Here is a 26,030-nt window from a genome sequence, read left to right as displayed (position 1 = left end):
TATTTGAATCTTATTTTAAATCAAGATTTTCATTTTTTTACCATCTCTTCTAATTTTTATTTACTTATGTAGATAGAATTTCATGATAATATTTATTAATACGTTATGATTGGTTTTAGAAGAAGAATAATGTTTTTAAGTAATTTTCAATCGATTTTAAATGTAATCGAGGAGAAATAGTTGGGATTTACTTTAAAATATCTAAATTAATCCATTGAAAATTTTGAATTTTAGTGAAAACATGTTTGATCTAATTATAAATATTATTTTTATTTTGAAGATTATTAAAAATAATTCGCTAAAAAAAATTATTTAATTTGCTTTGGTTTTGTGTTGCAAAAAATAATATAAATCAATATGAAATCAAATGATATTAAAGACATTAGTTTAACAAAAAAAAAAAAAAAAAAAATCTATATTAACTAAATTTAATATTTAATTTTCAACTACAGCTAATTTTACAGTCTACAAACATATTATAATGCATCTTGAGCCATGGTTTAAATTAGAGTCTAATTTGTAAATCTTCTACAAAAAAAAAATCTGAAAATATAAAATTCAAATTGACTTTATTGAATTTCTTATTTTTAACATTAAATTATTATTATTATTATTATTATTGCGTGCATGCATGCATGGGAAGGAAAGGTAGGGTCGAGTACCTAAGTGTAGGGTATCCTTTCCCTTTCTCTCTTCCACTTTTCCAATCAATTTAATTTTAAATATCAAAAATTAAAAACACCAAAATAATAATAATAATAATAATAATAATAATAATCTTGGGTTCTTTTTTCCCATTAAAATCTTTTGAATGACCATTCCTTTCATATATATATATATATATATATATATATATATTAGTAATGGCCACTTCGTTACTACGTGGCAATTTAAAGAAAGTTGAAACGGATATTTATAGGAATGAAATGAATATAATTAAAAGGATTCTCGTCTATTTAAATCTTCCACTCACATCATATTATCCAATCAACTTTTAATATCTAACGATTTAAATAGAGAAATAATACATAAACAAATTGAAACAAAGTTCAAAAAATAATATTTATAAAACTATTTTAAAAACTACTCATACATGGTAAGAGTTTTGGTTGTAAAGTTACTTGAGAACCGAATAAATCAACACGTGGCGTCCATGTAATAACTCTATGGAATATTATCTCCCTTTTTGACCTTTTTTAATGAAATTTTCTTTATTTTTCAATTGAATATATAAATAAATAAATAAACATTAATCCCCTCTTAAATTGCTACAAATTTTCTAACACATTAAAATTCAAATTTCGATGAATATCTCACCATATTTTTTATCTTTATTCATATTTCAAAAAAAAATCCACCTAACTCGCACGTGCCTTAAATTTCGGGGCCGTTATAATGGCTTCAAAGAGTTGAACCTATCTCTTTTAAGTCGTAATTGTGTACTCATGCTGACCTAACATTTTTCAGGTGAAACTTCCCCCGAATTTAAGCCACCTCCCAAGTTTATATTTGGAAACTAATTAGGATGAGATTTGTTTCCATTTCTAGCTCTTTTTATTTTAATTTACTCTTACCCTCCTAAAATTTACCCTAACATTTTCATATATATAGTTTAGAAATATTAATTTTTGGGCTTAGGTCAAGAAAAATAACACATTTAATTTAATTTAATTTAGGCCCAATTATTTTCTCATATTCTCCAAAAATCAAACATTATTAGGTTATTTTTTATGGAAACTCGAGTCTTCGAAGAAAGAGTTTTACAATATGACAGATGTGTCTAACAAGTTTTTATTCCCCACTAACAATTTTAGTTGTTATTGTCAAAATCCAAACATACTACTGTATCCAATCTTCACGCGACAGCAACCATCAAATTACTTTGAATGAGAAAGAACACGTGAGCCCCCACATCAATTAGAGACAAAAACGAACCATTCTTTATAAGAGTGTGGAAACTTTTACTAACGAAAAAGCTCAACAAAAAAAAAACAATATCTGCTATCAGCTTGTACACCCAAAAATAGTGTTTTTAGAATAGGACAAAAAATAACTGAAATTGGGTTGAACGAAGAACAGGTATCGAGGCATGTTGGACGTGTGTCTCATATAAGGCCGACTACAGAATTTGGGCCTGGGCCCAAGTTTCCCTTCTCTCTCCTATTTGGTGATCTAATTTCAGTGTGTAACATATAATAAAAATAAATATGTAGGTTATTATAAATATTATAACTCCAACAATGATTATTAGAAATACATTTTTGTACCTTCTTTATCCATTCACTCCATATTATATAGTTTCCATATAATATCAAAACACAATTAATAAATTTTCTAATTTCAACGCTTGCATTATCATCCTCATATAATTATCTAGCTTGGATTTTTTTTTTTTCTAATTTAAATTCCAGATTGTTCGTTTAAAAAAAGAATTATATTAAATTAAAAAGAAAAAGAAAAACCTGGTTGTTCTTTAAATTTGAAAAATACCCCTTCTTAGTATCTAAACTATTTATTAGTTTAAACGTAGGTGACATTATTAATTAATCAACTAATAATGGTTTCATTATTTAAAAAATAAAATAAAATATTTAAATTACACCTAAAATAGAACGCATAAATTAATTTGAGATATTTTAAAAATTAGGTCTAAAATAGAATAAATTGGAAAGTTTGATAATCACTCTCTTTTTTAGTTTATTAACCATTTAGTTTGTACTTTTTTGTTCTTCAAAATTAAATATATATAATAATTTTAAATTTTAAAATTTTTTAAAAATTAAATATATTTTTTTTCTTGACTAAAAATTAAAATATCTTTTTAAGAGGAAGCTTATGGTAAAGAAATTATAAGAATATACAACTTTTTTTTTAAAATAAAAAAAAAGATAAATTATTGTAAAAAATAACCAAAATTAGTTCTAAACACATCCTTAAATTTATTTTGTTTCAATTTAATATTAATTTTTATTAAAAAAAAATAGTATTCAACTTTTCACCTTTGTGAAGCACAGTAATTAAAATCCATTTTTATTTTTTACTTTGGGAAAAAGAAAATATAAAAGATGATGAGATTGTGACGAATTAATTAAAAGCACAGAAACAAACTATGTTTTTATAGGTCCAGATATGATTCTAACATCAACCAATTGAATGCAATAAATGCGTTTTCATCGCCAGCAACTGCTTCTAAGTCTCCTCTTATTTTCCACTTTGTATTTCTTATATATATATATATATATATATTGTAATGCCCAAAAGAAAATTGGGAAAAAAAAATAAGAATTGAGTAAAAATGATAAATAAATAATCAGTCGGACACCTAACCGATAACAATGAGCGACAATAAAACCTCATTGGCCGCCATAAAAAGAAAACCCCGGAGATGTATGTGCTTTAGGTAAGGGAATGTCGAGGCTATTAGGTATCATATATCTGAATTCTGAATATTGGGCATGAGTCATTACAGCGATGTTATTAAAATTTAGTTGACCGTCGTAAGTAGAAAACCTAGGATATGCATGCACTACAAGTGAAGACTAAACGAAAGTCTTGGCGGCTCAATCATAGGAACTTCAAAGTTAAACGTGTTTTACTTGAAGCAATTCTATTTGGGTGTCCTGCTATAAATTTTCTTGGTATGCATGTGAGTAAGGACAAAGTATGCTAGAAAGACTCGTGTTGGTCTGTGGAGATAGTTTTCACTCTTAAGAAGCAAGAAATAGGTAACGTGACCATGTCGTAAGGGATGTAGGAGAATACGGGGCTATCATGTGTCAAATTCAAATTTCGAATCTTAGGCATGAGTCGTTACACTGTATATGTATCTTAGTAGTTTGTATTATCCGACTATGTCCACATATGTATCTCAATAGTTGATTGAGGCACGGGGTCGCTTCCCTCTCGTTTATGTTATCAAGTTACGTGGTTGGACTTATTAACACATTAATTTGTAATTTAGTTTTGATCATCAAAGTTCAAATGGAAGTAAAAAGTTCATAATTTTATGAATAAATACATTTATTATCTTCGTCACAAATTTAAATATAATAAATATATTTTTATTCTAAAATATTAATTTGAATATTTCAAATAAAATAAAATTTTCGTGGGTCGAATGGAGAGTAGAACTTCATTATTTAAGTCTCGAAATAAACACTTACGAAAACTACTCATCGTCTTACCATATATAGATAAAAATTTATAATTCACTAGTCGAGTGGTCATCAATCTCTCTCATCGATACTCACTGCCCATTATGCCCACTCGCCTAATAGCCATCTTCTTTCATTGATTACAACAGTAGTCTCCGGCAATACAGATGAAATCTAATATCCCTAATCAGATCAAACAAAACGTTATGTCATTGTCTTCCCCAAATCAGATGTGCGGCACCGTGGATGTATCGTCGCTGTAGACCATCAGTGAGTACTCTCTCCTAGTCAAGTTTCTTCTTTCTTTGTCTCTCTCCCTCACTCTCATTGTTGCTCCCCGACAGAGTAGCCCGACACTGCTTCCGTTGAGTCTAGCAACTTCAGTGGCCGGTTGAGTTAGATTGACTTTAATTTTTATCTGTTTTAATAATCCAGAGTTGAACGGCTGAGTAAGTATCGGTTAAGTTTGTTTGGTCCCAAGATTTTTGCATTAAATTTAAGATTTTGGTTTAGAAATCGAAGTAAATTGATATTAAGCGAAAGGAGAAGGAGGAGTTTCTAAGTTAGGGTTAAAACTATATAGGGTTAAATTGGGTATTTGTTGAAATAAATATAGGAGTAACATAGGAAGATATTATTACGTATGGAAAATTTTCTCTTATATATAATTTACCTGAATAATAATGATGATGTATGTATGATGGAAATTACATGTCAAGGACTCTCACGTTAGTCACGTGAGGTTAGAATCTCCATACCAGAGTTACAAATTCAAGTAACTGCTTGTGATTGGTGCATCAATTTTTTTTCATTTTTAAAAAATAAAAATATTCATGCAAATTTGTTTAAAAGGGTGATATACTTTGAATACTATTATTTATTTATTTATTTATTTTTATTATTTGATAAAAATTTGAAAACTTTTTGAGCCATGCATGTGCTAACCGTTTCTGAGTCGGGTCATGTTTCAGAGGTCGGTTGTTACGATTATAAATTGTTTTTAATTTTTTTTAAAATCACAATTTACTAGATGACAAAAATGCCCCTAGTAATTCATTTCCCAAGAGATTAAAAACAAAAACAAAAAGTAAGAAGTTAATCTCCTCCTCCTCCCTCCCCAGCCCTATAAATAGACTCCATTGCTGCACCTCAAATTCAGAGCTAAGAACAAACAAACAAGCAAAGAGGAAGAGAGAAGGATAGAGAGGTATCGAAATGACGAGGAAGAAGGTGAAGCTCGTGTGGATTGCAAGCGACAATGCAAGAAAAGCCAGTTTCAAGAAGAGAAGGCTCGGATTGATGAAGAAAGTGAGTGAACTCACCACTCTCTGTGGCGTTTACGCCTTTGCCGTCGTCTACGGCCCCGATGATGACAATCCAGTCATCTGGCCGTCCCTGTCCGCTGCTCAACATCTCTACCGTCGCTTCCATAGCCTGCCGGAGGTCGAACGCCAGAAGAAAATGACGAACCAGGAGACCTATCTGAAGGAACGTACGGCCAAGGCGCAGGACCTGTTGAAGAAGCACATGAAGAAGAATCAGGAACTCGAAATCGACCTTCTGATGCACCAATTGCATCAAGGTCGCCAGATTTACCAACTCTCCACTGAAGAATTGCTCGGATTGTTCTGGATGGTCGAAGAGAAGATGAGAGAATGCCGAAAACGAATCGAGTATCATCAACAGGTGCATCGTCTTCATCCTCCTCCTGGATTTGTTTCTTCTAACACTCCTTTGCTGCCAATAGGAAGTAACGAGATGGATCTGGTGGATAATGGAAGGAATTTAATGGATCAATGGTTTATTGATATGGTGATGAACTCGAACGATAAAATCGGAGGCAGTAGTAGCAGTATGGCAGGGGAGTTAGGGTTCCAATCTGAAGGAAATGTTGGAGGAAATTCGATGATGGAGGCCGTCGATTTGGGCGGAAGAACAACAATTACTGCTGAGGGAGATATGGATGAGAACAATCTGCTCTGCGATTGGAATTTTGGGGGAACAGGTTGCGGGATGAGCGAGATTGAGAAACTTGTGAGCAACCTTGGTGGCGTTGACGACAATGCAAGCCCTATGGATTTGGCTAATCCGCAAGCGAACTACGGAATGATCGGTGACGGCGGCGATGGAGCGAGTGTTGAAGCAGAGATGATGCTTCATGGATTATTCGGAAGCGGAAGCCGAAGCAGAAGCAGCAATGGAACTGAAAATGAGACTCTGATCGAGAAAGTGAACGAAGAGGAAGAAGAAGAAGAAGATGAAGATGATCTTCTGAACAAGGAATGGCCAAACAACTTTACTCCATGAACGCCTTGCTGTTTAAGGTCTGAATACCTGTGGTGATCTCAATAATGGAGGATTTGGGTTCTGAATCCAATTTTCCTCTCAGGGTGTTTTTCTTTTCTTTTTTTTTTCTTTTTTTCTTTTTCTTTTTTAATGTATCTTTTGATGTTATGAACCCTGAAATTACCTAAACCAATAGGTTAGGGCTCAGTTTCTGGTCACCACCCCAATCCTAATCCCCTTTCTAAATGTAAACTAATGGGAAATATTTAGTCTTAATTATGCATTTCTAAGACATAAGCTTCATGCAAATCTTCTCCAAATACATTACAGAATTCCCAGATGAACATAAATAATATTTAATGCTTTTTTTTCTTAATTCAATATATAATCTTAATCCTAATTAGTTAGTTCTAAAATTTATATCATTTATTCTCTTTTAATATCTTTTTCTTACCCGTATGTCATTCATGATATCGAGTTTAGAGGATAAGAAAATTAATCTTCATTTTAGAAGTCGATAGTCTAATTTTTCATTATACGATTAATTATTAAACTCACAAAAAAAAATGATAAAGAACTATTTTCAGTACATGCATGCACGTCGTACTCCCGAACAAGATATTGTTCCGTTAGTGCATGAACTTTATTGTGATGACGGCATATTAGACGTGTCGGATTGGTGAAATCTTTGAACTAGATCGTCTTGCCTTAAAATTTTGATAATTTTTTTATGGAGCGATATGTTGACTTCGGAACGTGTACTCATTTCTTTTGTAGAGAAAATAAATGATACGGAACAAAATTTAGTAATTATTGAAAAATATTTAATGATTATCGATACATTATCTTTTACTCTCCGTCGATATTACTATATGTTAAATTACATCTTCGGTCCCTAAAGTTTCAAAAATTGTAAATTTTAGTCGTTCAACTCTATACTTTGTAACATTCGTAAATCCATTGAATATAAAATTAAAACTTAGAAGTTTCGTTAAACCTAAAGTTTAAATTGCGATCTAATAAATCAATTAAATCTTATCATGACTTATTAGATACAAAATTTTGGAAGTTTAAAGTAGGGGTATCCCTTAGTTAGATTGTGACGTTTTTCAGACCCAACCTAATTGTTTAGGGTTAAAATTTTTTAATTCAAACAACTTATATTAAAAAATGAACCGAATTCAATCATATTTTTATTTATAATAAAAATAATCTATTTATTTATTTTCGAACATTTAATTAAGATATTTTTTAAAATTTACCTTCGAAATAGTTTTTAAAAAATCATTTTCCAGAGAGAATAAATAAATAAAATTAAATAAATATATGCATATACAATGGTATACAATAAATTCGAGCTAATTTAGTTCAATTCAATCTATTTTTTTTTAAATCCATGCATTAACATAATACATAAAGTTTTCGTTTATTTAAACTTAATCCAACGTAAACAAATTCATACCCTAATTCATTCTCTAACACTCTTAATTAAAAATCAAATAAATACAAAAAAAAAAAATCAAAATTGAACGTATAAGCTTATTACTTAATCTAAAATTCACATATTATATGAACGAAAGATTTCGAAATTAAACGAGTAAGCTTATAATTTAATTCAAGAAAGAAATACAACAAATTACCATGTATTATTAATTAAAAAAAATTAAGTAATCGACATCATAAAACATCAGAAAACTAAGTCAAAATTGACTTTAAATTCACATATCTAAATGACACTGAGGAGAATTAAAAAAAAAAATAAATAATTGATTTTTATAACATTTAAAGGTCACATGCACAACACGACATGTTCATTTATAAGTATATAAGTATAACGAGAGACGAGTAAAAAAAAAAAACAAAAAATAAATAAACCAGCAACTCAAACCATTCAAACTGAAATACCGCTTCTCCAAAGGGGTCATTTTGCAAATCTCATCCCTTTGCAACTTAGTCCCTCCACTTTAAATTTTATTTATTTAGTCCCTAAGCTTTCAAATGTGTATAAAATATTCTTCGTTTTATATTCAATATTTTTTAAATAAAAAATTCAGAAAAATTTAATTCCTCCAATTAAATTAAATTTATAATTTAATAAAGAGAAAATAAAATTAAAATAAAAGAAATTGAATTGGTGATTATTACATAAACAAAAGAAGTAAAAGGCAAGAGTTCACCAACCACAACCAATTAAACTCTGGTTTCAAATACCAATTCAAACTGTTTTTGTAACCATAATGCCCATTTCACACATAAAATAATAATAATAAATAATATTAATATAAAATATTTATTTGATTAATTAAAAAGCTTTCTTAAGTCAAAATGACAACTAAGAATGAGATTGTACTAATTAATTTCGCCTTCATTGCTATATAACAAACTTTAATATATGAGATTTTCTTTTGTGACAACTCATTTTAACATTCACCTATCACAATTCTTCGTTTAATTCGCAAAACGATTAACTATTACGATTCATCCCGCCTTTCAATTTTTCAAGGCGGTTTCAAATTTTGTTTTCAAAACTTGTTTTTGAATTATAGTTCTAACATGTATTTAGTTTACGGATCCACCTAAAATTTCAAGTTGGTGACTTGAATTACCCGAATAGAGCTCACAACCTAGCCCACCGTCTCTTTTCGGGTTGAGTTGGGTTGGGTCGGGTCATCCGATTGATTTTTTTTAAAAAAATCATATTTATCCACTGTACATGTCACATTAATAACTAAAATCTTATAAAACTCAAATACCAAACATTCGTAAGACACAATGCATCTATTACAAACCTCAAATCTTATTAATCTTCGTAATAATCTTAAAAGTAATGTTGGGTTGGATATGTGAACCCTAATTTTCACGTTGGTTGAGTTGACCCGACTAAAAAAAAACTCTAACCCACAAACTAAAACAAATTTTTTTTCGATTTTTTTAAAAATTCAACCTTTACCGTTTGAATAAGATAATCCTAGTTGTTCAGGTCATCAAACCTCTCCCTAGCAGACACGTTTTAAAAACTAACTTTGAGGAGTAGTAGGAAAGAACTACTAGTGATGGGCTTGAACCGTTCTAAAATCACTTCAACACCGCCAACGCAATGAATCCGTGTTTCAAAACCAGAGTAGGTTTGAAAAAATATGACCTTGTTTGAAGAATATTTTAAAGCTAACATCAAATATAAAACTAACAAGTGTTCTAAAGGGATTGAGAAAATAGCATCTCAAAAACCCTTACAAAATGGATGAAAAAGAAGAGAGAGAGAGAAGAGAAAGTTAAAGATAAGATCAGTCAGCAAGTGAACAAAACAAAACAAACAACTTCAACAAAGCTTGCCTGGTTTTCCCATTTCAGTTACTAAATACCCAAAGAGCTGTCACCTCCACCACATATTGTCATTTTCTCCGCCTTTTTTCTTTTTACTTTTGTTCCGTAAAAATAAACAAATAACATCAACCGAACTATGTTCAAATTGGTAAAATATCTCATTTGGAGAGCGCGAGAGTCTCCTTACGAGCACATCGAAAAACATTTATGACGTTGGGTGGAGTGACGGGTACGTTGAATAATGAGGATTAAACGAAGAAGTTACACAAACAAACAAAAAAGAAAAGAAAGGGTGTTTAAGAAGGTGTCCCACAGTGACAAAAGCAGGCTTAAATTAAGGGGCTTAAAGTCTTTACCATTGCATGCAAGACCCTTTTAGAAAGGGGACAAATTTAGGGTCTCATTTGCACAAGTGTTTGATAGGAGCAGTCAAACCCGCTCCTCCTCTTCCTCCTCCTCGTGTTCTTCTTCTACCAACACGACACACCATGCATACATAAATTTAATTATTTATTTATTTTACCAAAGAAAAAATAAATGAAATGGAATAAATGTGAAACCATCTCGAAAGAAAACAAAAGTTTTAGGTATTATCATAATCCTCGCCAACTTTACCTCAATTTAATTTTTGTTACAAAATAGTCGTTTGTGTGAAGAATTTGTGTATTAATGGGACTTCACAGAACTGGCACAATTGAATGAATTAACGTTTATTTGTTTATTTATTTATTTATTTATTTAATTGTTGTGGGATATTTTATTTTATTTCAAATTAGCATAGTGTAATTTTATATAATTCAAAATTTTTAATGGAAAATTAATGGGGTTTTTTTTTTTTTTTTTTATAGAATTTTTAAAAAATATTATTATTATTATTTATTATTATTATCTGGAAATTGGAGGGAGGTGGCGCGTGAGTTTGTTTATTCGTCGTTGGCCAGAAAATGGGGGAGGCTGGCTGGACGAGAAAAGCGTGGGGGAGAGCTTTTGGCGGCTATGTAAGTTAAGTGAGGGGAATAATAAAACGAGAAAGGGCTGAGAGGGCACGACTTTTCTTGTTTATTTATTTATTTATTTTATTCCTTAAATATTTATTATTTTGTATAAACTTTTTCTTAAATTTATATATATATATAAGTATATATTTACAAATATCTTAATATTATTTATTTATAATCTTGTATTTGCAACTGTATGTATAAATAAAAATAAAATAAAATAAAAAATTTAATGTAATTGTACTTTGAGTAAGACAAAAATAAAATAAAATAAAAACTTGAGTACATGTTACAAGAATTGTGAATTAAGTTCATAATGAAAGAGGCTTTAAATGAAAATAAGTATTTTAAAATTTTAGTGTAAGAGGATAAATTAATAATTTTATCAATTTAAACCCGAAACTTTTGTTGGTTTATCGATTCAAAAAACGAAGGTTTCACACGTGTGCAAACTTATAATTATATAAGTATTAGAGTCCGATCGACTGTGTATCCGAAATACTCTTTAGTATACATATAAGGTAGCCCTGCGTATGGGGAATCATTTAAGATATGAAAGGAATTTGATGCTTAAACTGAATTACAACATACATGTATGGGAATATGCATTAACCAAAATATATGTGCTATGCTCTATTGGAAGATCTTGTTGTACTGACTAGTGAGAGAATCTTTGAGATTTGAATACAGATTGAAGAGCGAGTACTGGCGAAGTCTTGAGACTTCATACCAAGAGTTGAAAACCGAAAGGTGCTTATCGGTGCCCGAGAATGCTAGTTGTATAGCAAGACTGCAATCGACAGGACCGCCACGATATTTGCAGTTGCTTGTTCTGATTGCACAATCCTGATTGTTGATGCATACAAAGGTGTTGTTGTTTGAGCATTGAGCACAACCGTCCCTTTTCCAGAACAGGTTTTGCAGCCTGCCCTTCTCGAACTCGAGCACCTGTACACGAGAACATTTGATGGAATTGATGCCAATGTGAAAATAATCATAAAGAGCACAATGGATTGTCCAAACACTTCTCTAGGATTAGAAGTCACACCGCTAACGGATATTGTTCTATTTGGGCTTTCACTTTCGGGCTTCCCCTCAAAGTTTTTAAAACGCTTTTATTAGGGAGAGTTTTCCACACCCTTATAAAGAATGTTTCGTTCTCTTCCCCATCCGATGTGTAATCTCACAGAACTAGTCTAATCCTCTCCCCTTCTCATTACAAGAAATTATTGGAGGAAGTTGTTGTAAGGTGGCAAATAATTTTGCAACCATTGAATAGAAGAGTGTGAAAATACAAAAGTATTTTGAATGTTTATCGAACGATTATTAGTTACATGAACCCCCCTATCATAGGCAACACTCGGACACCACGAACCTTGGCCAACAAGGCCTCATCTTGGGATGTCATATTCTTAAAAACAACATATCAGAAAGTCAGTGTTCTATTATATCCATGTCTTGTGTCTTTAGTTTACTTTCTACTTCCTATGCCATGAACTTACCAGAGTAAAGCTAGTCACGGCATGTTGTTCATCAGCGACAAAAATTGGAGGGGACCTTGCAGCATATTTCCGTCCAGCAAATGCAACCATATAGCTATTGGAAGACTGGTAATGGATGAAATTGAAAAGGAATAGTGAGTCCACCACTGGTAAGAACAGAACACTAGCATTTGTAGTAAATAAACTAATAGAAAAGATTTTAGATCTACGTGAGCAATAGAAATCAAACAAGCGCATACAATTAATCTCTTCCTTCTATGGAAACAAAGCAGCCCAAGCATTAGGAAGGCATCATCTTAAGGCGGAAGAGGGAGGGCGACTATCTACTCTCTCAAACACGAACTGAGAGTAGAACGCCTTAATACCATCTTCAGTGAAATTCCTTATTTTTCCAACCAAACATCAACATTGGAGTTTCTTGTCAACATTGAGTAATGCAGAATGCCAACCAATAGCTATTGATTATAATATCCTCAAAGAAACAATTCATATACCAAAAAAATCCCAAATCAAATCGAGCTTGAATCATACAATTAAAGCACGTGAAGTGATTTCAAAATGATCTGTTCTGTTTGCCCCCCTGTTTCGTGCTTAGGAGTAGGGTTTAGAAACCAAACCCATGTTTGATTTGAGAGTCATACAAAACCTATTACCTCAATTTCACAAAACCTAATAACCATCCGATTCGACAAACTCACGCACAAAATCTAATACTAGCGCTCGTATCAACTTCAAACGAAGATCAAACAGAACCAACCGATAAATTTGACATCAAAAGAGGAAAAAGAACAAAGAATTCGAAGAACTAACCGGATTGAAATTGGACACGGAGGGAGTAGTATTGACGGTGAGGAGGGAGATCTCATCAACCATAGGTCTAAACATAGAGATCAGAGAATTTCCATTCGTAAGAGCAAGCCTACTGTCACAAGGAGACAAATTCAACGTTTTGTTAAACACGAACTTCTGCTGCGTCGCAAAAGCAAGCCCTAAGGTGAAACCGTCGGACTTCTCAACAGTCGTGTCGGCGCAAGGAGAGAAAACTCGGTTGCTGTCCCTAGCTTCAACGGCCGCCGCCGTCATTAGGAGAAGCAGTACGGCGGATGCCGTTGAGAGATCGTAAATCGCCATGTTTGGACTGGAAATTGAAAGTGGAAACTTCTGCCGAAGAAACCCGGGAACCGAAGTTGTCAACGAAGATCGAAAAGAGTCAAACTTCATGGACAAGCAGACAAAGATTCCCAAAACTTTAATTGGGCCGATTTAGGAAATGGGCCGAGCCCATTCACGATCGAAAGAGAAACTTTTCATAAATGCCCTTCTACATTATTTTAATTGGGCGGTTTCAGTACATGGGCCGAGCCCATTCACGATCGAAAGGGAAATTTTTCATAAAATGCCCTTCTACATTATTTTAATTGGGCCGTTTCAGGAAATGGGCCGAGCCCATTCACGATCGAAAGAGAAACTTTTCGTAAATGGCCTTCTACATTATTTTAATTGGGCCGTTTCAGGAAATGGGCCGAGCCCATTAACGATCGAAAGAGAGTTTTCATAAATGCCCTTCTACATTATTTTAATTAGGCCGTTTTATGAAATGGGCCTAGCCCATTAACGATGGAAAGAGAAACTTTTCATAAATGCTCTTCTACATTATTTTAATTGGGCCGTTTTAGGAAATGGGCCGAGCTCATTAACGATCGAAAGAGACTTCATAAATGCCCTTCTACACTATTTTAATTGGGCCGTTTTAGTCAATGGGCCGAGCCCATTAACGATCGAAAGAGAAACTTTTGATAAATGCCCTTATGTTAGCATACCCATTTCAACCTCTTTTACTATTTTTTGTTAGCTGGTTGTTGTTTATTATTTTATTATTATAAGTATAACTTTTACTAAAATCAGGCGCAGTGAGATCCCATGTAGATTGAAATATCTCCCTAACAGATGCGTTTTAAAATTGTGAAGCTAACGACGGTATGTATGAATTAAAACGAACAACGTCTACCGGCAGTGTGCTTGGGCTGTTACAAATGATATTAGAGTTAGACATGAGAACGTTGAGCACACAAGAGGGTTAGAATGTAAGATCCCACGTCGGTTGGAGAGAGAAACGAAACATTCCTTATAAGGATATGGAAACCTCTTCCTAATAGACACGTTTTAAAATCATGAAGCTCACCGTGATACATAATGGGCTAAAACGAATAATATCCGCTAGCGGTGTGCATGGGTTAGTATATGTCTACTCTTCAAAATGTAGGTAGTTGGATGTAGTCAATTATTTATGGCTAAGTTATATGCTATCAATGTCATTGTTATCCCTGATCCTTTGTTAGTTTATAATATTGTTTTCTTGAATCGCTCTCAAAAAAATTTATAAACTCTTTTTTGTCCTTATTTTCTAAAACCTTTTTCCACAACTAGGTTCAGAGGCTCGAGTATGCGTGGTGTCACGGTCATGCTCGTCCAAGACATGTTGCCTATGGCCTCATGCCCATGACAAACCCAACCCTTTATGTCTCTTCATATTCTAGTGTTTTAGTTTTGTATTTCTAGGAAGTATGACGTTTCAGAAATATCATGTCTAGACTTGTCAGACATGAATAGGAGGATACGACTAGTTGTCAACTTTTCTCTGCCCAAGATTATATGCTGTGAGCCGTTGTTATTTCTCTCTTGCTTGCTTATATAACGTCCCTTTCGAAAATCTCTCTCTGCGCTCGTTTTCTAAAATCTTCTCTTAAAATTAAGGGCAGAGGCTCGAGCATACATCACTTGACCGTAGGCAACGTAAGAACGCATTGACTTATCTCACTTGTTATTGAAAAGCAGCAAATCCGATCAAAAGTGCGGCGATTGTGACATGCGGCTTGTGCCAAGGCTAAAGATTCCAAACAAGTGCAATTATAACACATGGCACCTTTTTCGTTCCAAATCAAGAAATTACCTATCTATGAAAGCACGACGCAATCAAACTGCTCTTCACTGCAATATAGTTTCTACGAGATTACACAAAGTAAATTCACAGATCAAGGGATAAAGAAAATGGATAGTGTTCATAGCTGCAAGATCCTAGGTCAACGGTTTGCTTGGTTCTTCTCTCCTTGCATTATTTTTTTATAAAATTTCTGTGTATCCCATCTGCTAAACCCCGACGAAGAAGGGATTCTTCCCGCTCTCCAATGGCGTTCGTCTCATTCAGTTTCTCCCACTCTACTCCACCGAAACCCCCGTTTTTCACGCGACTCCAGAGCTTCATTATTAGAATTTCTCAAGTTTTTCCTCAAATTTGTTCTTACAGAGTTCGAATTCCATGGAGCCCTCTCTTCTGATGAAGCTGATTTTTTCATTTCTTCTTTGGCTAAGCTTTGTTCCACAGTTCTTCGCCACTCGAGTTCATCTCTGCGGTTTGTGGTTTTCTAATTTCAATGCTTTTACTCCATTTCTGAGATTTTTTTCTTTCCATTCTGAATCTTGGTTTTGTGGGTTAGATTAAATAGCTTGTGGCTCTGTTTTTGTGCTTATATTTCAATGTCAATCCACTTATAGTTGAGTAATATTTAATGATGTCAATCCACTTATAGTTGAGTAATATTTAATGATTGAAAGTCAATGTCAATGTACTGTTGAATATGTTTGTTTTTTTCCTCCGGGGTTTCAATCTCTTATTTTAAACATCATTTCGTTTGATCATTTCATTTTTCTATTCGTAGTTGCATTTCTGGTACTGTTAAAGGCACTGTTATATAACCCATCATTATTATAGAGCTTCATTTTGCAACACTTCTAACACCCTTCAATCTTTCACATCTCAACGACAATGATGTGCTTGAAGGGGAATAGTGTTGAATCTGAAGGTGGGCATGTATCAGCCCAAGCTCACCGCTAGCAGATATTGTCTTTTTTGGACATTACGTTTCAGACTTCCCCTCAAGGTTTTTAAAACGCGTCTTCTGTGAGAGGTTTTCACATCCTTATAAAGAATGCTTCATTCTCCTCCTCAACCGATGTGAGATCTCACAATCCACTCACATTGTAAGATCCTACATCCGTTGTAAAGGGCAACGAAGCATGCTTTATTAGGGCGTGGAAATATCTCTCTAACAGATGCGTTTTAAAAAATTTTAAAAACTCAAAAGGAAACTTGAAAGGAAAAACTCACAAAAGACAATATCTAGTAGCAAGTGGGCTTGGATGTTACAAAATATGTGTGATAATTAGATTGTAAATGAGAACTAAATAGCCTATGGAAGTTTACCTTTCTTTTTTAATAAACCAGCTCAGCAAGGTTTTAAATGTTGACGTTGGCCTGAATGTTGAGACCTGAATTTAATGGAAATGTAGATAAAATGATGAACATTTCATGAAAATTCATAAATAGCACTTGCATGGGCGTAAATTCGAACGTCTAATATCTTGATCACCGAGCTAGCTCTAGTTCATTAAGATTTAACCAATCACTACGGGGTCTAAGGAAGTTTGCGTTTTATTCTCTAACTTGAGTGAACTTTGCTCTGATGGAATGGAATTTTGTATTGATAATTTATTTTTGTTCTGCAACTAATGCAGATGAGACAGCTAAGTATGATATCATGGTGAAAGGAGTAGAGATATCTCCCAGCCCCATAGTTAGGGGTCACCCAACAAATATGACCTTAAATCTAATCATAGGTACATAATACCCCACTTAGCCCTTTTCATCATCTTTATAGTTTTCTTAACATTCCATTTTTTTGACAAGTAGAAGCTGAAACTTAACTATGAATACCTCTTTTAAGGATTTGATGCAAATTTGCTCATGTTTATGTTAAACTTTTATTTAGCTGTTACTAGTTGCTCCATTGGTAAATTTAGTGGGCGCTTAACGTCAATAAAACAGGCACTGAACTGTTTTTCCTAGTAACAGGGCTGACATCTGCTACCTACTACCTTCCTTTCTTCTATGAACAATAATGAGTTCATGGGTTAGATTAACCTTTAGATTTGTCATCTTTTTTATGGATAAGCAAGATTAGAGGATACTTCTCTATCGCTTCTGTTTTACTTCTAACTAGCACCAACTGCCCTGTCTTTATTTGACCCTTGAGAGAGAAGGTATACCCCTTCCCCCTCGTGTAATTCTTGTTAGGTGTGAGATCCCACGTCTATTGGGGAGGAGAACGAATCATTCTTTATAAGGGTGTGGAAACCTCTCCCTAGCATACGCGTTTTAAAAACCTTGAGGGAAAGTCCAAAGAGAACATTATCTGCTAGCGGTGGGCTTGGGCAGTTACATTAGGCATATGTCATTCTTTGAACCTTAGCTCGAACTTTGGCTAATGACAGCAATCTTGTACACGTGGCATAGGTAAGCCAATCATTGCAGGAAAAATGGTAGTTGATATTTTATATTTCGGATGGCACGTATATAGTGACAGCTATGACATTTGTGTTGAGACGTCCTGCCCTTATACGTCTGGTGATTTTGCACTTGCCCCATTTCAAACGCCTCTGGCATTCTTTGTACCTGTAAGTTACTCAATTCATGTTTACCACTTGTGCTTATCTTTTATTAAGTTAAAGGAACAAGGTTTTATCCTGGCTCAATTGATCTACAAAGTCTGTTCTTTTTGTCTTGAAAGGATTAAAAGCATCGCTCTACCTTATGGAAGGGTTTTCTTAGTTTCATGTGTTCTCTTAATATTAAGTATTCCACTAGAACCTAATGGGAGTTCGAGTTAGCACAAATCTAATTATTGAAAACTAGAACCTTATCTAAAGAGCTTCATGGTGACCTTACGTGAGATCCTATATTGGTTGGAGAGGGGAACGAAGCATTCCTTATAAGGATGTGGAAACCTCTCCATAGCATACACGTTTTAAAAACCTTGAGGGGAAGCTCGGAAGGGAAAGTTCAAAGAGGACAATATCTACTAACCGTGGGCTTGGACGGTTACAAATAGTATCAGGGCCAAGTTTTGGGCAGTGTGTTAGTGAGGACGCTGGGTTCCCAAAGGGGTGGATTATGAGATCCCACCTTGGTTGGAGATGAGAATGAAACATTCCTTATAAGGGTGTGGAAACCTCTCCTTAGCAGATGCATTTTAAAACCTTGAGGGGAAGCCCGAGAGGGAAAGCCCAAAGAGAACAATATCCGTTAGCGGTGGGCTTGGGTTGTTACAAACTAGGTTTTTTGGGATGAAAAACCTGAGATATACACACACAATCATTGAATTCTTTTTCCTTTAACTATTATGCATTCTAACTATTTCCTTCTCCTTGCAGGGTTCATATCATATGCAGATAACCATTATTGATGGACATGACAATAAACTAACATGTTTTGGCTTTGATTATGAACTGGTGATTGCATCACTATTCGGACATAGCTAAGAGCTTTTATTTATTGAATACTCAGCTATTGATGTTTGTACATATAAACCCTTGTAAAGCTCTGTCATCTTTAGATCCTTGTTCGTTCCTTGGGCAGACAACATTTGCACTATGACCATTTGAACAACTTATTCAGGAGAATTGAGTTGTGAAAATTGCCAAAAAAAACTCGAGTTATTAGAGAGTACCATACTACATATCGTCATTCTCACGTGGATTACTTTGGTTTTCATCGATACAAAATGGAAAGAGAAACAATTAAGTTCTAAAATAAGTTGTACTATCTGAGTAAAGGTTCAAGTTTTTTCTTTATGCTTGCTTTAATATATGATCATCATTAATGTATACATGTTTCTTCAAATAGTATATTTGAATCATTGTACTTCATATTGATGCATTATTTATATTTTTTTCATTGGGCTGAAGATTGTAGGACTCTTGTTAGATCAAGAACCACGAAAGTACGGTAGAGAATGCATCTCCATTGGTATGAGGTCTAACCAAAAGCAAAGCTATGAGAGCTTATGCTCAAAGTGGACAATATTATACCATTATGGAGAGTCGTGATTCCTAACAGAAAGTACTGTAGGATAGATGTAGCTAATTCGGTAATCCACCAAGGTTTATGAACAGCATGAGCATGCATCGTGCCTCGACAAACCACGAAGCTTGTCGAAATGGCCACGAAGGTTCCTTTCTCATATACCGAATCATGATGGGGTGGGTGGTTTAGCCTCTGCCATTGACCCTCTTCACTTTGCTGCTTTTCTCATGAGCATACACCAAATAGGTGGGGTCAGGTTCTTTCTTCTTCTTCATCATGCATCTTTTTCTTTTTTCTTGTTTCATTATTGTGTCATAACATGATTGATGGACCATTGTTGGTGATGGGTCAGAATATGAGTTACAAATAGTTGCCTCACTAAACAATGGCAAACCAAGCCCCACTCTGCTAAAGTCATTAATTTATGCACCTCTCTGAAAGCAAACTAACAAACACCTTTTTTTTTGCCTTTCTTTCAGCCTCCACTTTCTAGCTATATTGGAATCCAGAACTGAAATTTGAACTGCTATTTAGTGATGTGATGACAAGAAGAAACAGATGAAGGAAGGATATGAAGGGAAAGCTGCTGAAGAAAATGAAACTCTACCCTTCCATTAGCTCTTTAAAACAACGCATTTCTCTTCTATCAGACCCCACTGAGAAAACTTGTAGCCATTTATGTGAAACCCCACCAGTTTTTCAAGAACAAATTTCCAAGAACAGCAGCAGCAACTTCAGGGTGTCCCTGCCAGTAGTAGAATGTAGCACCATATCCCAACACGTTAAAGATTTGAAAGACGCAGAATCTGAACTCGAGATTAGCGTTAGCGACCGAAACCATCTCGGTCCGTTCATAAAATCTGAGGAAATCTTGGCTGCCAAGAAAAATTCGGAGGCTCCATGTCTATCAGGAAGAATCACCATGGAACCAAGGGGTTGGTTCCAAGTGAAGGTAGACAATCATGAAGAACGCTCATCTTTACTAGACTTTGAAGAGAGATGTCCACCAGGAGGAAGCGAATCCGTTATATTTTACTCGACGAGCTTGAGAGGTATTAGGAAAACGTTCGATAAATGTAACGGTATTCGGTTCCTGCTCGAAAGTTTCAAAGTGTTGTTTATGGAGAGAGATGTGTCGATGCACTTGGAATTCAGGGAGGAGCTGTGGGATGTGTTGGGGGCTAAGGTGATCCCTCCACAGCTTTTTATTAAGGGAAGGTACATTGGAGGAGCAGAGCAAGTGGTAGCCCTGCATGAGCAAGGCAAGCTAAGGAAACTGTTGGATGGCATACCATTAGACTTGGCTAATTCTCCATGCTCTTGCTGTGCAAACACCAGGTTTCTGGTGTGCCCAAGCTGCAATGGTAGTCGTAAGGTTCTTAAAGACGACCACGACCACGACCACGACCACGACCACGACAACAACAACGGCTTGTATATTAGATGTCCTGATTGCAATGAAAATGGGTTAGCCAAATGCCCCATTTGCTGCTGAAATCACTATAATCTTCTTAGAATTTTCTGTTCATTGTTTAAAACTCGATGGGCGTGCTATGTTCGATTCTCGACCGCCATTGTAGCTTTAACTATCTATTTTCGTAGCAGACGAATCAGTTGTTGGTGATGAATTTAGTTATGTATGTCTGAATGGAGAATTTGGAATATGATCATAGAAATAATTGTATTGTTGAATGAAAATGATTGAGAATGATAGGAAGAGGAGGACAAGCACATGGCTGCTTTGGAAAAAGGCTAGAAAAAGTCATTTTAAACTCTTCTTTCCTTTTACCTTCCTCCCTATAATTTGGCAACAATAAGTATCAAACTTGCACGTCAAATAGCCTCTCTTTCATGAACAAAAAAACTTTGTTTTCTTTTACTCTAAATGGTAATATTACAAAATTAACATCTTTAGTTCATGATACCTGTTTGGCCACTCGAGTTCAAGCGTGGCTTTTCTCAAGATAAGTAACATAAGGGAGACAAAATACACCGGGTGACCTCTTAGAAATTTTTCAAGGGGCTCAATCTATGTTACGTGACCTCCAAGAAATTTTCTTGTGATATATGTGAGTGAGGACGCTGAAACAAACTTTTTGTAACGTGACCAAATCCGCCAGGTTCTAAGTTCGGCTTTTGAATCTTGATCCAAATCTTGAATATGAGGGAAAAATTGACGTAAAAATTTAGATATAATAAATGAACGAGAAAGAATGGTATGCAATTAAACTAAAATCATGGCATATTTAGTGGTATAATTAAGATTTAAAAGCCTTAAAAGTATCCCTTTGATTGAAACTAATAAACTGATTTCCCTTAAGTTTTAATCAAACAAAAGTTATTTTCTTTTTGACCTCTAATTATTATATGCTTTAGTTTATCCATTCATTATTATTATTATTTTTTTTCCTTCAATTATTTTATTATTTTATTAAAATATTAAACATATTCCTTTTGTTTTGCTTATTGTCCTCATAGCCTCCCACCACCTCTTCTCACAGGATACCTCAAATCATAATGGAACAAAGACATATAATCCTCCTAAACTTAACGACCATGAAAGAGATTATGGGTTTTTTCGGGAGAAATTTTCACACCCTTATAAATAATGTTTCATTCTCCTTTCCATCGGCATCTTTGCTGGCATACCACTTTGTGTCCACCCCTTTTAGGGCTCAGCTTCCTCGCTAGCACATTACTCGGTGTCTGACTCTGATACCATTTATAACAGCCCAACTCCACCGCTACTAGATATTGTCCTTTTTGGGCTTTCCCGTTCGAGCTTCCCCTTAAAGTTTTTAAAACGCATCTATCAGGGAGAAGTTTTCACACCCTTATAAATAATATTTCATTCTCCTCCCCACTAGCGTCCTTACTAGCACACTGCCCTGTGTCCACCTCCTCACTGGCACATTGCACATGTCCTACCATTTGTAACCGTCTAAGCCCACCGCTAATAGATATCATCCTCTTTGGACTTTCCCTTTCAGACTTCTCCTCAAGGTTTTTAAAACGCATATGTTAGAGAGAGGTTTCCATACCCTTATAAACAATATTTCGTTCTCCTCCCCAACCGACGTGAGATCTCACACGCTCATTTGTGCCGAAAGGCGGTTCATCAGACAAATGAAAGGGAGATTGGACACCAAAAGGCAAGCAAAAAACACAGGCAGTTGCTCTTAACATTGCTGCTGCTGCATACTAACTACTACTACACTGCATTTTCATCCCCTCTCTTCTCTATAAATTCCTCTTTGTTAACCTCTCAGTCATTTCAAAAACAAAAACTAGTTAGATTAACCAAGCATCCTAAAATTTACATTATGTAGCAGCAGCAATGTCTGCCAGCGTCGAATCTGGGCTTCGTGTTATGCCTTTGAGATCGTCCGAAGGTTGCAAAATCTGGGTGTAGTGCAGCTCGATCTGGAGGCGATGGTGAAGCGGGGTTGATGCCATTAGACCCTTCTTGATATCGGCTTGCAGTTCCCGAATCGGGATAGCAGCCAAGAAGCTCTTGATGTATTCTTTACAGGATTGTTTCCCACGACATAAGACTTCGTCTTTCTCATTCATTGGTTCTTCTGAAGTTACGTTCGCCAATACGCTCGCCTGTTGATCTTTGTCTTCGACTATTTCTGCAACAATCTGATGATCATTGGACGTTGTTTCGCTAGTGTCAGGCATTTTACAGATCGTAGTGTTGTCGTCGAACTTCAAGATGTAGGCTTGATTGCATCCTTCGTAGAGTCTCTCCCCTAATGTGTCGATGATGTAGTACGCGTCGGATTCGACCTTGAGAATAAAGAAATGGTCGTTCCAACTGACAATATAAACTCGTGGTTCACTGTCGTCTGAACATTCCGACCCAGTACGGCTAATCTCATCCCATATGTTATCAAAGGACATGGCACCGTGCAAAAATTCAAACCTCGCCTCATTTACGCCTTCTGGATGGAAAAAACCAATGAACGACTTCCTTGGAACCACAGAAAGAGGTCGGATTTCAGCTTGGACGACAGTTTCGAGATCAAAATGCTTGTCTGGGAATTTTTCGCGATATATTTCATTTTCGCAGAGTTTCCTCCACTCGAACGAGCCATCTCGAATCAAACTATCGAACTGAGATTTTATAGGCATGAGATTTTGGCTGTTGTGAAACCAATCAGCAATAACAGCTACAAGAGCAGTACAAGCACTTTCACCAGCTGCCCGCTCACTCCGTTGGTCTATAGAAGCAAAGAAGACCTGTGTTTGTAGCTTCAAATGTCCATCACGGCTCACGATTTCTTTCTGTTCCCAAGCGCCAATCGCAAAATTGTCGTCCCCGAATTCCGAAACCGATGATCGATTCGCAGTTGAATCCTCTTCGGTCTTTTGCCACTGCAATAACCAACTTAAACTTAGCAAAGAAATGTAGAAATGAAACAAATTATAGAATCGGTAGTGAGACGTCGGTATGGAGTTGCGTCAGCTTACCCCAAGACCAATAGATTCATCGGAGCTGAGCTGCCTTCGATCGTGATCAATGTCATCACCGCCTTCTTCACCATAAGCCTTCTTCAACAATGGCTCTCCTTTTACCTTAGGTGATCTAAAACTTAACTTTCTCTTCCTCCATGGAAGTAGACCGCGTTTCGAACTTTGTGGCAAAGTTTGCTCAGATGCCGATGCATTTGAATCCTCCATGCTCGAACACCCGACATCTGATTTTCGATTACTATAGTAAACTAAATTTTCGTCATCACCGTTGATCTTCATATCAGAGTAATATGATCCTCCAGCATAATTTGCATAAGCCAGAGTGCCATAACTAAAGGACTTCCTAATGTTAGTATCCTCCTTCGCTTCATCGGTTTCCACTTCCTCAACATCATCAAGCGAATCAGAGTCAAACGGGTAGCTCGACTCGCCATCCTCACTCTTAGTCGAGCACCTACCCTCACTGCCTTCCTCTTCATGGCAAGCCTTCTTCGCCTTTCGGGTCGACACAAACTCCGTAAAAATCTTTACTTTCCTAAGGCCAGCTTTAAGAGCAGAGACCTCATCCTTTTCTGCTGGGACATTTTCTCCAGACCAAGGTGGAGATGAGGCTGCAGCCATTGATCTCTGTACAGGTTGTGATACAACTTGAGCCGTTCTTAGCTCCAATAAGTTCAGCGATATCTGCACGATACAGTAAACATAAGAAAAAAGCACGTAATAAATCAATGGATCTTGAGGGAACGGGACGATACGAACCCAGAGAACGTGGCTAGCCTCGGATGCATTTGTAGATGGATTAAGGGGTATCTTCAATTCAAGCTCTTTTTGTTCAGCCACAGAAAGGTGTTCAGACAGGTTAAGAGCTGCTGAGCCAACAACATGAACTTTGTTTGTCGACCCTTGATTTAAGCCCTATGTAGAAAGGGAAACAAAATCAAAGATGATTCGGGTTAACTATCGACCATTACTGATAAGCTCATCCATATAAACATGATATCAAGAACAAGAACAGAACATCAGCAATGTGTAGCCATACAATCTAAGAACAGAGACAAATATCATCCACAAGATATCAGCAAATTTTCAGCATAGAACATTCAGAACAGAATTCAGAAGCTCACAAGAACAAAATTACAAAAATCAGCTCCCTTAATGAACTCAAAGGCCATTGTAAAGATTAGAGTTCAAAGCAGATGATGAACAAATAATTCAACACAGAAGAACTAAGACCCAGATTCAAAAACATGGAGGATGAAACAAATCAAGAACAAGGGAACATGAATCCAGGCAAACCCAATTTCGAAAACAACAAAAAGTAGACAAAGATTCAATCGAAAACAGAACACGACAAAAAGATCCAAAATCAAACTCACATTGAAGGCAGAGAAAACGATCTCCCATGGATGAAACACATTCTCCTTATAAGCAGAGAACGTACAAACGTTGTGAAACTCCTCATCCCACTGAACGACGCCGTTCTGATCCACCCCATATGCTTCCTTCGTGTAATTTCTCTTCACAGCCGTTCTTCTCAATGGACTCAAAGCCATTTTCGGACCCTTCCATTTGATTTCTACGGTCAATTTGTCAACCCCCTTGTCAGCGACGCCGTCAAGCCCTTCGAGTTTCTTAACGACAAGCCTAACCTCGTACTTCCTTGAAACTAGCGGCGGCCATGGCCGCCACTTCATCATCTTCACAACCATCGGTTAACCCAAGTGAAAAAAAAACGAAGAAATCAAAGGGGGAAAAGTGGGGGTTGCAAAAAATGGGGGAAATTATCAGCGCCCAAGTGTTCCAAGATCTTCGAAGAACAGATAGCAAAATCCCAGGTCGATTAAACGCAAATTGGGGAAAAGGGATTTGTGGGTTTGTGAAGTTATGAAGAAGAGGAAAAGAAATTTGAGAAAAGAGAGACGAAGAATATGCCGTTGGGTTTGGCTTTGAGATGAAAACTAGAGAGAGAAAGAGAGAGGAGAGAGAGAGAGACAAAGGTAAGGAAGGGCACTGGAAGTCGTCTTATGGGAAAAAAGATAGAGAGACAGAGATATTGTTTCGATTTTTTTTTTTTTTTGTGGAAAATAAATTAACATTAATTATTTAAATTTAACTTTAATAATATATATATATATATAAAATTTTATTGATATATATATATTTTTTTTGTGTAAGAACTATGTTAGACCAACACGACTATTAGCTCTCATGATTTTTCTTTAGTTCCTTCAGAAGGCTTCATCACAATAGAGAGAGTATTTTTTTTTATTATAAACCCGTGATCATTCTCTAAATTAGTCTAAATGGGACTTTCATCATCCAATATTGTCGACTACTTAATTTTCGAATTAAAGATACCAATCTATAA

At 35.3% G+C, this 26,030-nt stretch overlaps 4 protein-coding genes across 7 annotated transcripts; 2 read left to right on the top strand and 2 right to left on the bottom strand.

Moving 5' to 3' along the window:
• The first annotated feature begins 5,294 nt into the window (after positions 1 to 5,294).
• LOC111443217 (MADS-box transcription factor PHERES 1-like) lies at positions 5,295 to 6,743 on the top strand. The gene has a single exon (XM_023080938.1). It carries the CDS (start codon positions 5,370 to 5,372, stop codon positions 6,459 to 6,461), a length of 1,092 nt encoding a protein of 363 aa, XP_022936706.1. The 5' UTR covers positions 5,295 to 5,369; the 3' UTR covers positions 6,462 to 6,743.
• Positions 6,744 to 11,206: 4,463 nt separating this feature from the next.
• Positions 11,207 to 13,468, bottom strand: LOC111445105. The gene is made up of 3 exons (XM_023083372.1): positions 13,075 to 13,468; positions 12,265 to 12,369; positions 11,207 to 11,710 (listed from the first exon to the last, which is right to left on the bottom strand). The coding sequence occupies exons 1-3, from the start codon at positions 13,393 to 13,395 to the stop codon at positions 11,396 to 11,398; spliced, it is 741 nt and encodes a 246-aa protein (XP_022939140.1). The 5' UTR covers positions 13,396 to 13,468; the 3' UTR covers positions 11,207 to 11,395.
• A 1,774-nt stretch (positions 13,469 to 15,242) lies between these two features.
• Positions 15,243 to 20,961, top strand: LOC111445883 (uncharacterized protein At3g28850-like). 4 transcript variants are annotated; one of them, XM_023084522.1, is made up of 6 exons: positions 15,248 to 15,343; positions 15,569 to 15,674; positions 16,837 to 16,938; positions 17,615 to 17,775; positions 18,532 to 19,429; positions 19,663 to 20,961. In XM_023084522.1, the coding sequence occupies exon 6, from the start codon at positions 19,755 to 19,757 to the stop codon at positions 20,676 to 20,678; it is 924 nt and encodes a 307-aa protein (XP_022940290.1). In that variant the 5' UTR covers positions 15,248 to 15,343; positions 15,569 to 15,674; positions 16,837 to 16,938; positions 17,615 to 17,775; positions 18,532 to 19,429; positions 19,663 to 19,754; the 3' UTR covers positions 20,679 to 20,961. The 4 variants fall into 4 exon arrangements, with proteins under 4 accessions (XP_022940218.1, XP_022940446.1, XP_022940290.1 ...); XM_023084450.1 differs by having other exon boundaries at positions 15,243 to 15,674; XM_023084678.1 differs by lacking the exon at positions 19,663 to 20,961 and having other exon boundaries at positions 15,243 to 15,674; positions 18,532 to 18,692; positions 18,765 to 18,949.
• A 1,373-nt stretch (positions 20,962 to 22,334) lies between these two features.
• LOC111450833 lies at positions 22,335 to 25,694 on the bottom strand. Its single transcript, XM_023091126.1, has 4 exons — positions 25,039 to 25,694; positions 24,422 to 24,577; positions 23,660 to 24,346; positions 22,335 to 23,563 (listed from the first exon to the last, which is right to left on the bottom strand). The coding sequence occupies exons 1-4, from the start codon at positions 25,369 to 25,371 to the stop codon at positions 22,505 to 22,507; spliced, it is 2,235 nt and encodes a 744-aa protein (XP_022946894.1). The 5' UTR covers positions 25,372 to 25,694; the 3' UTR covers positions 22,335 to 22,504.
• Positions 25,695 to 26,030: the final 336 nt, after the last annotated feature.

This window comes from Cucurbita moschata, unplaced genomic scaffold (assembly GCF_002738365.1).
Source record: "Cucurbita moschata cultivar Rifu unplaced genomic scaffold, Cmos_1.0 Cmo_Scf00001, whole genome shotgun sequence".
NCBI lineage: Eukaryota > Viridiplantae > Streptophyta > Magnoliopsida > Cucurbitales > Cucurbitaceae > Cucurbita > Cucurbita moschata.
The sequence above is the reverse complement of the archived record's forward strand: the minus strand, read 5'-3'. Positions and strand labels throughout refer to the sequence as shown.

Bases quoted from the DNA above. Each gene is read 5' to 3' on its own strand.
- LOC111443217 (XM_023080938.1), top strand. From the start codon at position 5,370: ATGACGAGGAAGAAGGTGAAGCTCGTGTGGATTGCAAGCGACAATGCA.
- LOC111445105 (XM_023083372.1), bottom strand. From the start codon at position 13,395: ATGGCGATTTACGATCTCTCAACGGCATCCGCCGTACTGCTTCTCCTA. The intron at 12,370-13,074 runs GTTAGTTCTTCG...ATCCATTACCAG, and splicing joins CCGTGTCCAATTTCAATCCG to TCTTCCAATAGCTATATGGT. The intron at 11,711-12,264 runs GTAAGTTCATGG...TCTCGTGTACAG, and splicing joins CCGTGACTAGCTTTACTCTG to GTGCTCGAGTTCGAGAAGGG.
- LOC111445883 (XM_023084450.1), top strand. From the start codon at position 19,755: ATGAAGGGAAAGCTGCTGAAGAAAATGAAACTCTACCCTTCCATTAGC.
- LOC111450833 (XM_023091126.1), bottom strand. From the start codon at position 25,371: ATGGTTGTGAAGATGATGAAGTGGCGGCCATGGCCGCCGCTAGTTTCA. The intron at 24,578-25,038 runs GTGAGTTTGATT...CTTTCTACATAG, and splicing joins TCGTTTTCTCTGCCTTCAAT to GGCTTAAATCAAGGGTCGAC. The intron at 23,564-23,659 runs GTAAGCTGACGC...TGGTTATTGCAG, and splicing joins ATGAATCTATTGGTCTTGGG to TGGCAAAAGACCGAAGAGGA.